Below are 16,462 nucleotides of genomic sequence, written 5' to 3' on the forward strand. Positions count from 1 at the left end.
TACAGGTGAGTCACAAGGACAGTACAAGAAAACAAGGATTTATACAGGTGAGTCGCAAGGAAAGTACAATAAAAAGGGATTTATACAGGTGATTCGCAAGGACAGTACAAGAAAATGGTATTTATAAAGGTGAGTCGCAAGTACAGTACAAGAAAATGGGATTTATACAGGTGAGTCGCAAGGACAGTACAAGAAAACAAGGATTTATACAGGCGAGTCGCAAGGCCAGTACAAAAACAGAATTGATACAGGTTACTTTCAAGAACACTACATTGGGATTTATACAGGTGAGTCACAAGAACAGTAGAAGAAATCAAGGAATGATACAGGTGAGTTGCAAGGACAGAAAAAACGGGATTTATACATTTGTAATGCTGCGACAGAAGATCAAAATTATGCATTTTAAAGTAGTTGTTGATAACAGCCACACCTGTCTATAAATATCACTTTTGGTACAGGCAAGTAGTGGTCTTAATTTACATTTGATCTTTATTCACAGAATCAAATACAGTGTTATTGCTAATACTGGTAATGTAGCGCATGTTTAGTGAACATGTATATGTATTTTAAAGTAATTTCATACTTCAAATCTAATACATTCAGTTTTGTTGAAGATAGTTTTACAAATAATAGAAGTTTTAGTACTTTAAACGTTTTATGTAATCAAGTAATTTAAACAAGTTTCTGCTACATATGTAAAATATGTATAAGTTCTAAGCCATTGTGTTTTTCTGTTACTATTTATAGACAACAGAGGATGTTAAGAAAGCGCTAAGTGACTGGTATGAGTTTGAATGCAGAGGAACAGTAAAGGTTAAAGGCAAGGGGGAAATGACAACATATTGGTTGATCGGTAGAAAAGCAGCAACCGGTCTCCCAAATCCAAAACCACCACTAGCTATTCAGGGTACAAACACATCTAGTCAGGGACAATCCAAGCAACCTTCTAGTCCACACGGTTCTAGCGGTAGCTCGAAAGGTCATGGATTCTTCCACAGACAGGCATCATCAGATTCAACTAAAAGTGGGTCAAAACAAGACAGCAAACATGGAAAGCACAGCTGTTCAAATACCAGTCATCCTAGTCCAACACACCCTAATCAACGAGTTAACTCAACAGAAAAGAATGCAAATGAACAAGTGACGGCTGCTGCAGTTGTTCCACAGTCCCCGTCTGCGTCACTTAAATCAACACCAAGGTCACCTGGTGGAATTGTACGAGCATATGAACAGGAACACGCGCAAAAGATAGATATGCAAATGAGTATGCCGACACCTCCTGGTAGTCTAAGCCGAAGGAGAAATAATATTGAAAGTCCGAGGGATTCGAGAAATCCTTTAAGAAAACTCAGCAATAATTCTTTAACAAATTGCATTTCAAGTCAAGGTCCACCATCGGAAGTTTCTTCTACATATATGAGAGTGGACTCGCCTGAGTTACCTGCAGTACATTTTAGAAACTTAAAAATGAACGAGAGTGACGAAAGGAATTCTAGAGCGATACAGAATGATTTATTTGATAGTCTAAAAGTTGGGCTGGAGGTAAAACCAAATGACAAACATTCTAAGCACAAGAAGAAGAAGGATGTAAATCGGACAGCCAGTAATCCTTTGGACAATGAAAGTAGCAGAAAGTCTTTAAACAATGAAATTCCACCACCATTACCAGCCAAAAATAGAGATTCGTTTGGATGTGCACATTTACATTACGATAGTTTAACACCTGTCAAAACTCAAAATCTAACTAACAACCCATACACTCAGAATAGATACAACTCTGAACACGGTCGTCCAATCGTTCCGTATCAAGTGAGCAATCCAATTGTGCCTATGATGCAGGAAACTCCCTTGGTGCAGGCTGGAGTTGCAAACCCGATACTTAGTCCGGTAAAGCCTGCGCCTTGCCAGTCACCACGAAGTGTCAATCCTCCGAACAATTTCTTCTTTTATAACAACCATGCTTTGAAAAACGATCTTGCTAGCATCGATGAAATACCACCCGAAGAAAGAAGGAAACGTTCAAATGTTCTAAAAGAACTTGGAACTGTAGTTAATCCATCCCAGCCTAATCGGCCAGCTTTGAGACATACCAAAGTACAAAACAATGTTCCAAATGAAGCAACTTACAGTGTTATAAACAAAAACAAATCACCAGGAGATGCATGTGAAGAAAAATTTGTAACTGCAGTGTACCGAGAGCCAATTGCGGCATCGACTTCTCCACACCACAGTCCAATACCAACACCACCGCTTAGAGAGACATACTCAAAACAAAATACTCCGCAAAATCTACAGAGAAACACTCCGAACACGTTCGAAACGCCTTTAAATACAACGGAACAGGAAAAACCTTTGACAAGGCTTCCGCCACGTCCAACTCCTCCTGACCCGCGGCGAATTTCAGACGGCTCGCGCCATAGTAGTAACAGTTCCCAGTCAACCTTGACCCCTACTTCTGGGAACCCTCTAGTAGCAAGTATAGACGGAAAGATGATGTCACTTTTGCCGCCACCTCCAGAATCTCAAGATATTGAAGAACAAGAAGAAAAACTCATTTCTCTTCTTAAGCGCTCTCCTTCCGATAGTGCAAAGGACAGGGTTAAGCATCGAATGTCTGTGCCTCAAGTTAAAAGAAGTAATTCTAGTCCACGTGCAAGGCCAAGAGGCCTTCCAATACCCATAAAAAACAGACACGAGCAGAATCATAACGTAAGTTCATTTTCTGATGATGATGAATCCGTCGCTTCTCATCAACAGAGTGAAAGTTCATCAGTGGTGTTATTACAACCGATAGAGTTAAAACTAGCAAGACCGGCATACGTTCGCCAAATATCAAACCCAGATCATCACTTAAAGTCTTTTCTGATAAACTCAGATTTTAGTTTCCCAAACCGTTATCGCCATCTTTCGCGCTCAAGTGATACCATAAATAGCATACCACGTGGACAGCAGACGCCAAAGTTTCCGCTCATGACAGCTGAATCTACGTCACTGACACAGCTACTCAAAGAACTAGCCAATGATCACCCTTCTCTTGACATTAACTTACATTCAGACTTGTTAGGTGAAAATGATGAGTCGGATTTGGATTCAGATGACGCTGATCATCTTGGTAATATAAAAACAAAAGGTTTCACAGAGTATGAGCCTTTACTAAATGGTGCTAATAGTGATTTTGACAATGTCAAAGAAAATGGTGCAATCAGAAACAAGTCTAGCAAGGGGAAATTAAAAGAATCCGACAGGTTGAATAAAGTCAATTCAAAAGGTGGTAAGAGGGATAAGAATGAAATAAACCCTTACCAAATTAAAAGACGAAATAATTACACAATACCGCCTAGATTTTGCAGAAGTCTCGACTATATACCAAGTGACAGAGAGGATCATAACCAATCTAATCAGTCTTCAACTTGTGGTAGCCCAAAATACAGACATGATTTACCATCTATGCACGCATACATGCTGCCCTTTTTCTCAGGGCGGAATGCACTGGGTATTGAAAGTATTAGTGTGTCTTCTGTCGACTCGGGTAGTGAAATGTCGCGGAGTGATCCGGCATTGAATGTTGAGGCGGGGTCTTCTGCATATGAATCTGAATATGATAATTATCGTCCGGGAATGACAAGCGATGAGGACTACTTTCATCCAGATCCCGTGAGTGATATGGACATTGATCTATTTGATGATGTAAATGTTGACAATGTGACTGTAAGTGATCATTACAGCTTTGACCTACCACCATTGCCTGTGTTCCCTAAGAAAAAAATTACGGAAGTATAACAAAAAGAAAGTTATTAAAGAAGTTACTGGGAATTGTAACGAAACAAAAAGTAGCCAGGTAAAAAAAGATGAAAAGTGTAACGAGAAGAAAATATTCAGTACAGTATCTACGAAAAGGAAAAACGATCGGAAAAGAATAGAAAGTTGTAACGAAATAAATTTTAATTCGCTGACAAAAAGGGCTTTGTAGCGAAAGAAAAGGAAGAAAGTAAGCTGACAGGTAGAATAGTGTCTTCCATTTTTGACAATTTCATGCAAATATCCTACTATACCAAAGAGTAGATAATGCTTTTAATTTTTATAAATGTGTCTTTGTTTGGTTTAAACTATTGTATCTGTTCGTGCAAAGCATATATAAATATATTATAAGTGAGGATGCAAATATCTTTGATGAGGATGTATATAATTGAATGTTTAGGAGTTATTATTTTTATTTATTTCAATGTACATTTTTATGATAATTAGTAATGATCCTGTCGGGGGAAAATCGACTGAATGACCCCCCTTCCTCTTCCTCTCCGATGGCTATATTCATGTGTAGGATAACATTTTAGAAAGTGGTGAATAAAGTTCGTTTTTAAAGTTCCCAGGTTCCCTCAAAGTAAGTTAAAACATCCATTTTCCTGAAGTAACCTTTAAGATACACTTCCTGGTATATGTGAGTTTCAGTATTAATTCTTGCATTATTTCTTTACTTGTAAGAGAATAGTTATAAATGGGTTTTACCAATTTTTTATGTACTGGATGACATTTCTCTGATAATTTTGAATTAAAATCAAATTTTGTGTAAAGGAAGAAATTAAAAAACGTGAACAAATCCCTTAAAACTAAAAAAATCATTACAATGCATTACAAATGAAACGATACAAGTCCGAGGTTAATCTAATATTGATCTTCAGGTCCGCGTGTTTATAACTTTTAAAAACACGCCTTGCATGTGGGTGTCCATAATAATTTCCTGGCTTGGTAGTGGATATATGTTGCTTTTGTACTAATGATAGTAGTCGAGTATTTAATAAATCACAATGCCGAATGTGAGGCCCCCACAGACAAAGTCACTCCATCCATGTTTTATTTCAAGAAAAATGTAACATTTCAGTCGCCAAGATTTCATAGTCACCATAACATGTACATCGCAAATGTATTGCTTCATAAGTAAATAGAAGCTTAACATAGTTATTGATTGGAAAACGATGTTGCATTTTGTCTGTTGTTATTTTTCTCGTTAAAGACACATACTGAACGATGATTTGGCATGTATGTTTAATGTTTGAATCAGTTCTGGCTGCCTAACCTTGGCGATCCAAAATTCCACCAATTAATTTAAATCACGTACCATCTGTAACCAGCGAACACGCATAATAATAATACAAGATAGTAGTAATTACCATTCATAATTTTCAGCAAAACGTAACTCTACGAAAGAATCGACTAAGATTCCTATACGCACGCATAGATCGAGAACGACTATTCATTGCCTCTACGACCCTTCGCTACCAATAGTAAACTTACACATCTTGCAATCTACTGTAGCTGACTTTTTAATTACAACTATACATAATGATCAATAGCGTATCATCGGTATGCACTTGCTTGTAACACAGTCGGTCGAAACCTGGAAGATGCACATTTTTTTACCTTACATTCATCTATGATAAAATAAAATAGCAATACTGAATCCAAAATATACAAAGACGAATGTGAATGTCGTTTTCAGATCTTCGTTTAGAAGATCAAGTACTTAAGTCAGATTGCAGATAAGAAGTTCAACCAAACTTGTTTACAATTTTTAGAGTATCCAGGTTTCCTGTCATGTGACAACAGTAATAATGGGCCAATATTGACGAGAAGCGTGTAGATTCGAAATTTATATTTTTCATGTATATCTCATCTTTAATGATAAATGCATAATTTATTCCACACCTATTTAAAGTCTGATTACGTAAAAGACTTCCACGAATGATGGAAGTAAAACGTGACAGATGCAGGCGCGATTTCTGGTTAGCTTTCACTACGGGCTGCATTTCAGCACAACGAAATCACTTGCTTGATTTTTCTAGCTTTCTTAATTATTTTTCAGCCTTGACACTCTACCCTGCACCACAAGTTTTATAGACGTAGTGAACAAAGTTTCTCAGATGCTGCGGCGGTGCAGCTAGAATTCGTATAATATTTTTCAAGATAAATTATTCCGATCACATTCGACCGATACGTACTCTTTGCCCGCTTAAGGCCAGGGAAATAAGACTAGATATTTCAAAATTGCATTATATATTAAATGATTCTCGTTTTAAGCATTATTCAGATCTTTAATATTATAAGCGCTTTTTATCCAGTTAAGTGTTAGCAGAGAGGGTGTTTCAGATCATAAAAAAACTAAGCTGTGTAAAAGGGTAATTTTTTTTTCATGTTCAGGATATGTTTGTATTTGATGTAAAGATATTTCCAACCTGTGAGTACTAGAATGTAGTAAGAATGTTGATATTTATTTGGTGCATATTTACATTGTTGCTAAAGCTGGTGTTTATTTCAATAAAAAATTTGTGACACAGTTTAATAGTTTGCTTTTTTGTTTAATGACAATGGAGAGGCCAGGAAAAGGAACCCTGACTGAAAGAGATAGTTTTTGGACGTTTTGAAGTATGATGATGTAAACAAATGTTATATTAGTTGTACACCAGCTTTAAACTTTTGTGTTTAACCAGCAACAAGACCCAAATAACCCTAATCGTTGTCCAGTACGCATAGATTTCTATTTAGTTACTCTCTTTCATGTGCTATGACTAATACTGCAAGAAAAATTCCTCCATTAACGGTTTATCACGGTCGTGCAAATAAATAGTTGCAACTAGATTCTAACTGTACACTACTAAAACATACGGTGTTTGCCGTGATGCTTTTAAACGTTTTATACGCCCGTTTGGAAAATAGGACGTGTTATGTTATGGCGCGTGCGTCTTTCCGTCTGTCTGTGCGTCCGTTCTGTTCTGACTTTAAACTTAGCATATAGGTATGTGGAGATAAGATGATGTAGAGGGCACACAAACCAGCTCGATAGGTCAATGGTCAAGCTCAAAATGGAGCTCAAAGGTCAAATTTGTCCCTCATATATGACTCTTTCCTTGGTGCCATTGTAGTTCTTACCCATCATGTCCGACAGCCGATTTTGTTTTGTTTTACAAATTCATTGATAATTTGCTAAGCTGCGGTTATTAAGTTGGAACGAGAGCGATTGTGATTACTCGGCACTTAATGAAAATATGTCTATAGATAGCCCACGCTGGAATCATGTAAATGCACGATATATCGGTTAAAGAAGATACTCGCGTTTTCCAGATCAGTCTAAACTGCGAGTCATGCTAAACGTTTTACTGTTGATGATAAGTACTCCGACAAAACAAAAGATAGAGAACACTCATTGTTCTCTATTTGTGAACAAATTTAAAATCACTGGTAATAACATATACCTATTTCTCTCGAATGAAAATCACCATATATAAATTTTGCATCTTGACTCGAGATGCCAATTATAGCGCTGTTCCGTTCAACATACATTTACTTTATTGTCAGATGATGAACTCAAATAAATAATAAATGGACAAAAAGAACATTATATACGTGTCACACTACAAGTATATAAATTTTGAAATATGATGTTCGTTATGAAACAATTTTGAGTCGTATAACCATTCCTCTTGTAATGCTTAATGATGTAATAAATTGTACCAAAAATGCTATGTTGTAAATTGGGCAAAGCTTTATGAAAATGCTAACTGAATTATGGGGCCTGTGCATTGCATGTCATATCATCAAAGTAAACGAGAGTGTTGTATTAGTTTAAATTCATTCACCAAAGTAGTGGCTGAGATTCCAGACAAGTGTGTGAAATTTCAATCCATTCCCATCAGTGGATACTGTGATACCAGCGTACATAAAAAAATAACCCAAAAAATTTAAGTTGGAAAAGGTTCACTGAGATACCAGCTTACATACAAAACTTAACCATCAGAACACGCGGTAACACTGTCCTATTTTCTGTTGCATTGACTTTACTAAACCACACCTTAGAACCTATAAGAGGATGATTTGGCAGATTAACCGTGGAGATTACAATGGCCTTAGGCGAGACATTTCCTGCTTTCCCTGGGAAACCCTCCAACACGACAACACTGACACATATGCTAGCAACATTACAGATACTATGAACAAAATAACTAAAGAACATATTCCTCACAAAATAGTTGCAATAAGACAGTCATCACCACCATGGATCCACAACGAGATAAGAAAACAATTCAGAAAACGCGAAAGAGCATACGACAAAGCAAAACAAAATCGCATAATCCACAACACTGGCAAACATACAAACAAACCAGAAACAAAACAACAACTCCCCTAAGAAACGCCAAACATAACTTATCAGTGAAACTCGCAGATAAACTAAAAACAGAGGGGTTAACTCCAGCAGACTTCTGGAAAACACCCTAACAGTTCACTTCAAAGTCGACAAAAATCACAGGCATACAAACACTTAATGACAACGGGACATAATGTAACTTCAGACACAGACAAAGCAAATCTACCGAACAACATTTTTTCACTCGCAGACAGAACTTAACGATAACAATAAAACTCTTCTAAACGCAAACAGAAATATAGACACACCACAGTTACACAACATTGAAATAACACCACAAGAAGTAACATCAGTACTAAAATCAATATCAACAGGTAAGGCATCGGGTCCAGACTCCATAAACAACAGAATACTAAAAGAACTTTCGCAAGAACTAACACATCCTCTCAGTCATCTCTTCAACAAATCATTACAAACTGTACATTCCCAGTGGAAACTAGCACACGTCTGTGCAGTCTTCAAGAAAAATGACCCTACGATAGTTTCAAATTGCAGACCAATTTCTCTTATAAGCACTATCAGTAAAGCTCTTGAACGAATTATACACCAGCACGTTTTCAACTTCTATATTGCAAACAACACTATTACATCTCTTCAATCCAGCTTTGTTCCCAATGATTTCACTACAAATCAGCTTATCTCCATCTATAATACATCCGGTCAGGCTCTAGATGAAGGAAAGGAGGTACGTGCTGTCTTCTGTGACATTTTCAAGGCATTTGACCGCGTTCGGCATCGCGGTCTCATTCATAAATTGCAACAAACAGGTATAGCTGGTCAACTACTTAACTAGTTCTGTGATGCAATTAGTGGTCCTTTCAGGGGTCTTTTCTGATATTCTACCTGTAAACGTGGGCGTCCCATAAAGTTCGATTCTCGGTCCTCTACTCTCCCTTGTATATATTAATGACATTGTCCATGACATCAACTCTATAAAATATTCGCCTCTTTGCAGACGATACCAGTCGTCGTTGATAATCCATATAACACTGCAATCACACGAAACTCTGATATTGATGGAATTTCCAACTGGGCGAATACCTGGCTTGTGGATTTCAACCCATCTAAAACAGAATCTCTATTACTATCTCATAAAGTTCACAAACCTTTTCATCCACCATTTTCAATGAATGGCGTTCTAATTCAAGAGGTAGAATCTCATAAACACCTTGGTATCACTTTTGCCAACGATGGATCCTGGCATGAGCATATTGAAAACATCAAGATAGAGGCATGGCAGAGGGTAAACATCATGAGGAGCTTTAAATTTGTTCTGGATAGAAAATCATTAGAAACCATCTATACTGCTTTCATTAGACCCCTTCTCGAGTACTCTAATGTTATCGTCTGGGACAACATTACTACCTAGGAGGAATTCGAACTAGAAAAGATACCACTGGAAGCCCTTCGAATCATATCAGGGACAACAAAATTAGCCTCCTTCCACAATCTGTACAAAGAGACCTGCTTCCAACCTCTGAAAGAACGAAGAAGGAAACAAAAGCTTACTCTTTTCTATAAAATGTCAAACTGTCTCACTCCATCTTATTTATCGTCATTAGCACCTTATCTTGTTGGGAACACTACTACTTACAACCTATGAAATGCCCAAGACTTCAGACCTATACATTGTAACACACAACTCTATCCTAAATCATTTCTGCCTCAAACAGTATCTGATTGGAACCAACTACTAGTACCCACTGAACATAGACAAGCTCCCAGTCCCAATAGCTTTAAAGGTACACTTAACACGGATGTAAAAAAGGTACCATGCCATTACTACTTTAGTGATCGAAAGTCCCAAATTCTCCATACCAGATTAAGAACACACTGTAGCTCATTAAATGAGCACCTCTATTCATAAAACATTTTTAACAGCCCTCGTTGTCTATGTGGGGAGATTGAAACGACGCACCACTACTTTCTCAAGTGTCTTCGATACCAGAGGCTGCGAATACAGTTACAAGATAAAATTAGCCCAAAAACAAACATTACATTATCACTCCTCCTATTTGGTGATGCAAATAGTTCTCAAATCAATATATATGTCTTCTCTCACGTTCAAGAATACAACCAGGAGATTCATTTAAGACTTGCAAACACCAATCCTTGCTATCCTACAAATAACCCAACCCCCAAAGCAACCAAACTCTCTCTCTCCCCCTCACCCACTCACTCACTCCCCCTTTCTCTCTCTCTTTTTTCAGTAATGTTCATTTAACTTAAACATTAATCGGCTTTTTCCCAATAGTCCAAAACGTATTAAATATCACATTTCTATTTCATGTCCACAATTTACTAGTATACAGTCAACTCCAAATTCAGAACTTCTAAAAATGTCTGCAAGCATGCATTAATTTTACAATTAATTGTTGTCACTGTAATTTAGTATGTACCAGGTTTCGGGAACGAGTTTCTAAAAAAGCGTATTGCCTACGACTCGATTCTTTGCTTTTGTAACATATGTTGTAATCACGTGGTATTTGTTGAATAAAATATTGTTTAAACCAAAACTTAACTAAATCGTGACGCCGATTCTTCGAAAAGTGGAGCTAAATTCATTTAGATTAAATATAGAGAATTCAAAATAACCATACTTTTTCTGTTTTCTGATGTATTCTAATGCAAGTAGTTGCTTATTTGTAAATTTTGCCTCAGTATTCACCAGTGCTACTTAACTCATATGCAAATGGCAGTAATTTGATTCATTGCATAATGATTTGTTTCATTGTTGAAAATGTAACAATAAAATATAATTGCGTTTTATAGTCTTATTATTTCTATTTAAGCTTAATATTTTATGTGATTTGAACAATCACAGGGCGTTTTATGTAACAGCTAAAACGTTCAAAATATTTACTTTTGCATCAGTGATATCCAAATCAGACAACTGGTAAATTGAGTCGACCTGAACAAATTCTTACCGTAAAAATGTGTCCAGTTATAACACATTGCTCAGAAACTCAAGAAAATGCTATCACAAGTCCAAGAAAAAGTGTTACTGTGAAACAGCATAACATCGTAGTTCTATAACCAATTGAGACATCGAACACGTTTGCTTATTGGTGCCTTCCATTACAAGAAACCCTGCACCAGTGCAAGTGATCAGCTAAATTCATTACCCATGATGTCTAACTCCAGACCAGGCAGTTGTTTTGTTGTCGGGAGAGTGCGTGTGATATTCACAAACATTAATATTTGCACAGATACTCCTTTAATTTAGAATTCTATTAACAAACTAGATACTCTTGTATAATAGATAGGTTCTTTCTAATGTCTTTGCAATGTTTCATGTTTCCTGTGTAAAATAAAGATGGTTTCCTTTTTAATTGTTGTGGATTTCAATTAAACATCATATACATGTACATGTATATAGATTGAACATTAGTTTTCCTTCGCGTGTTAAATCTTCAGACACGATGAAAAAGTTCTTTCAAAAAGCAAGTAAAGCGAAAGTCAGATGTCCCGAAGGCTTCGCATTGAAGATCTGTCCACTGAATGTAAAGTTTCCGAGATAAACGCAATTTTAATTGTCTGACAAGAAACATGTGGGTAATCCCCAATATCTGGAAATCAATGCATGCAAGATTATTCTGAACAATAATGCTGGCATTAATTTTTTGATGAAAGCTTCTTTCTCTGCTCAACATTAAGAGAAATGTCGTTAAAATGTCTGGTCAAAAGGAAATCATTTATATATAATTAATAGAATAATAGCAATTTTAATAATTTTTATGTTTTTGTCGTGTTGCATTCATTTTGCTTCACTTCGTGAAATATGAAATTCGAATACCGAATAGGGGTTTATAATTTCTTTTATTTCTATATTATATTATTTTTGTGCCTTTACCTATTCAGAATCAAGAAAATAAGAGGTAAATTACTTGATTGCCTTGACATCCCTACACTTTTACGGGATAATTGCTCGAAGATGTGCATAGTTTCCTGAAGCATTAATGTCTATAATACCTAAATCATAAAGTATATAAATTAATCAGCAGGCAGCTGAAACTGACTGAATTTTACCGGTTCGATTTTAGCATTGAACTTATTTTAAATTGTTATAGTGTTTTGAAAATCAAGAGATATATTGATGTTCTGGCAAGCAGATTAAACACCGCTCCTTTAAATAAAGGTAGGAAACTGTTTTACTAATGAGTGTTTTTTTTCTAGGAAAGAAATAAAATTAAACAGGAATGCGATAATATTCACCATTCTTACGTAGTCATCTTGTCCCTTACGTCACGGAAAAAGTGCAGGGGCCGTTACATATTATTAGTCACACTATTGCACGATGAAAATGCACATTCGCCGTATGTGGCGCATATTGCCGCCAAAACAGAACAATTTTGTTACTATAATAGAAACATAGGTACAGCATCTCCATCATAGTTGTAGGACACTTTTTATCTTATATGACATAAACTGTACTTAAAAAAAAAATTATATCAACTGATAAAAATTGTTAAACTTATACAATTCATTTGTTTCCTGCATTTTTTGGTTGTTGTTTTTGTCATACCCTTAAATTTAAGCTCGGCTGTTCGATGTTATATCAAGTTACGGCACGTAAGCGCCACTGTACCACTTAATCGTGTTTGTTTGTGTATTCTTGTATTTTGTTCATTACATAATTCACTTCTGTCGATACCTTTATAACTTGACAAAAGCTTTGTTAAGAATTCTTTTCTCTTTACAGATGCGTTTTCAACAGCCGATGTAGTTTGTTTACAAATTCATTGATGATTTGCTGATAAGAAGCGAACATAGCGGTTAATGAATATCATTTAAGAAGTCATAAAAGGGACAACATATTCATAGTTCGATAAACTTGTTATGAGCAATTACCCAATTATAGGTTTGGTCAAATGACATGAACTATCACAAGTCCAAAGATAAGAACAAAAATTGAAAAGTTATGTGCTCCGTCTCCAAGGCTCAGTCACAGAATACCGTTTAGGTTCATCCAAAGTTATGTTTTAAGATTTTTACCGTGTTAATGTTCGCGTTTGAATGTCTAATGATGGGAACTTCTCCAGATTTGCTTCACAGATCTGATTTCTTAGGTAGTTAATCACGTAACCTGTATTTGTTTTAACCAAACAAATTGATATTGCTGTCAAATGAATGAAAAAAATATGAAATAAATCTAGACGGACCATTACACTATCGATATGTTATATATTATCATTACCAGACTACGTGGATGCACAGGCTGGTCTGGATCCACGCCGGTCGCAAAGGCACTTTGTTGGTTTTCTCATGGCGCGGCTCAAATTATTTCAAACCCTCTGATTTGATCCTGCATCAGACATAAGAGTTAACATTACAATTTATCTACGACAAAATTCGAATAAAATTAAATTTTCATGTTTCACAAAAAATGCAATTGTAATAAATTTCGACTAAATATACAATTGTCAAAGCACATTTTTTACAAAGACAATACAATACTTCATATCAGTTGAACAAGTTTTCAGAGAAAGTATAGGATCTCAAACAGATCAAACGTATTACGTTTAAATTGTGTTTTCAAACGTATTACGTTTAAATTGAGTTTTCACGCTAATTTTTGCAGTCAATGGATGACTTAATGCGCATTTGGTTCATTTCAGATGTAATATCATTCCTAAGAAGACAGAATTCCGTTTATAGAGGAAATTAGTTTCGTAGGAATTGAATTTCTTAACACATTTTTACACTTAATAGTTCGAATGAATACTATACTTACTGGGAATATTAAAGTGTGGAAATGGAGACATGTAATACACGTTCATCATGGTTACTTAACTACTACCTCTGTTATCAACAAACCTCACATAAGGATTTAACTTGGTAAGGAGATGTCATCTTTCCAAAAGGTCAAATATTGTAATGGCAAGCTTTTCAGTTTTACTATTTCTTAACTCATTAAAATTTAGCACAAGGCTTGCTCTTTGAAAGTGAAATACAAAATTAGGTTTAGATTTGGGTACGCTAAAGGTCAACTTATTGGGTAAAATTTAATAACATGTTTTTCAATTTCACGGTACCTTCTTAAACTAAATTATTTTCTATATTGTTCCTAAAGATCTTCCATACTCCATTTACACTTCTATACTCCATTTACACCTCTACCGCGACGCATATTTCATGCCTTAATGCCCCGTCGTCGAAAAAAAGGAATATAAAACAAGAGCTCGTAGAACACGAATGCCCCCCTTGATGCATTCAGTACCTGTATAAGGAACAGAAATTATTTGCATTCTCTGGTTATTTGGCCAAAAAAGGTCTACTGTTCTGGGTCAGTGTGACCTTGACCTTTGACATACTATCTAAAAATCAATAGGGGGTATCTGCTATTCATGATCAACTTCCCTATTAAGTTTTGTGATCCTAGGCCCAAACGTTCTCAAATTACCTCCCAGAAACGATTTAACTGTTCCAAGTCACTGTGACCTTGACCTTTGACCTACTGATCTCAAAATCAATAGGGGTCATGTGCTGGTCATGATCAACCTCCCTATAAAGTTTCGTGATCCTAGGCCAAAGCGTTTTCAGGTTATCGTCCTTGTTGTCTACATTTTTCATCTGTATATTTTGTTTACTTTCTCTGTATTCCTTCACTTGTCTTAATTGGTGAGTCTGTTATTTTTGGGTGTCACATACATCATTCTTTTACTGTTGAATCGTCAAATGAAAAACAGTAGGTAAAGTCACGGACTGAATATGCTTGATTACTTCTTTTATGGAGAGCTTACAACAAATTTTAATTTACGACGTCTTGCCCGTTTCCATCATTTTGTGTTTTGCATACTTGGGGTTGTCTTCTTTAGCTGATCCACGACTAAGTGTAGATCTTTTGTGGAATAGCTAAAGCCTTGTTAGACAAAATCAGTCAAAAGCTATCTGATAACTGTCAGTTCATGACACTGATAATGGGATTTAAATATATATTATTCATAACACAGTTTGAAATAGGTATTGATGGGTTAATGATGTAAGTAAATAGGTTTTTGAATGACGTGAGGTTCCTTCTTGCTTATCAAAAAATGTTAACTGATGATGAATGTCCGAAAAAAGGACAACGCCTAGTTAATTAATCGCAGAAGCGACTATTTATCAACATTATAACAGGCAATTTGGACTTTTAAACATACATTGTTTTTTATAACGGCTAACTAGAATTTCGAATGATTGTAATACTTTTCCGATAAGCTTGGAAAATAAAGTTGAATCTTCTCTTGCAAACCCAGAGTACCGGCTGTTCTTAGTTGGTAAGTGCATAATTCTCAAAGTTCCAAGACTCATGAAGAATGCATTAAGACTAAACCAAAACTAAAATCTTTAGAAAATTAAGTACTTTATACCGTTGAAATATTATATGGAATTAGGTAAACTCAAGCCCTCTGCAGTTACTTTAGTGTCTGTGACAATTAGAAAGGTTTTTACAGGAGAATTCGTGTTACTTGGTATTAATGTCCTAATGGAAATGTCAGCAGAATATTGCGTTAGATCATGATCATTAACCAATGTCAATGCCGTGGAATAAAAGAATAATACGGAGCGATAATTAAATCCTGAACAAAATTGCGCATTAAGGAAAACGAAATTCTTTCCAGATGACTTTTTCTTCAACTTGTGAGAAGCTGCTTAAACGTCGTCAATAGCAAAGAGAAAATATGCAGTATAATAGCCCCGGAAATACGGAACTGATAAATACGTTGGTCATGTCATTTCTTTAGATTTTAAGTCATGTTGGAATTAATGGAAACGAGGATGCTGATGCAATTAGCAAATTAGCAAAGTCTAATTTGAAATTACCATATACTGATTTTAAACCAAATACAAATAAATAGTTTTAATCTAAATGGCAATCTTCATGGAGCAATGCTTCGTTCAATAAACTCATGATATAAAACCTACTTTAGTGAATGGCACTGAGGGAACATGTCTGTTCGCAGGGAGGAAGTTGTTCTTTCTCGTTGGCGAATAGGTCATACGCGTTTGACTCTCATTCAACCTGAATGTGCACCATGTCAAACACCGCTTACTGTTAAACATGTTTTAATCGACTGTGTGGACTTCGCTCCACGGCGCAGTACATATTTTGATGTTTAATCTTGAAAAAGTTTCAATCGGCAATATTTATCCTTAGACATTCATCACAAAATCTGAACATTAAATTTTTGAGCCACACATTTTGCAATATTATTGTTTGCCACCTTTATATGTATAAACGTTTATATATAGAAATGCTTACAATTTACGTTTTGACATATA

General features: G+C 35.8%; 1 protein-coding gene across 2 annotated transcripts in view; it reads left to right on the forward strand.

Annotated features, from left to right (window-relative positions):
* LOC123533026 (Ca(2+)/calmodulin-responsive adenylate cyclase-like) overlaps window positions 1–4,974 on the forward strand; it is a 160,829-nt gene extending 155,855 nt beyond the window's left edge. For both annotated transcript variants that reach the window (XM_045314679.2, XM_045314678.2), the window contains exon 21: window positions 748–4,974. In XM_045314679.2, the coding sequence (XP_045170614.2) occupies window positions 748–3,780 (3,033 nt within the window). In that variant the 3' untranslated portion in view covers window positions 3,781–4,974. The remainder of the gene's footprint in view (window positions 1–747) is intronic.
* The last annotated feature ends 11,488 nt before the right edge of the window (window positions 4,975–16,462 follow it).

Source organism: Mercenaria mercenaria, chromosome 11 (assembly GCF_021730395.1).
Source record: "Mercenaria mercenaria strain notata chromosome 11, MADL_Memer_1, whole genome shotgun sequence".
In the NCBI taxonomy this organism is placed as follows: domain Eukaryota; kingdom Metazoa; phylum Mollusca; class Bivalvia; order Venerida; family Veneridae; genus Mercenaria; species Mercenaria mercenaria.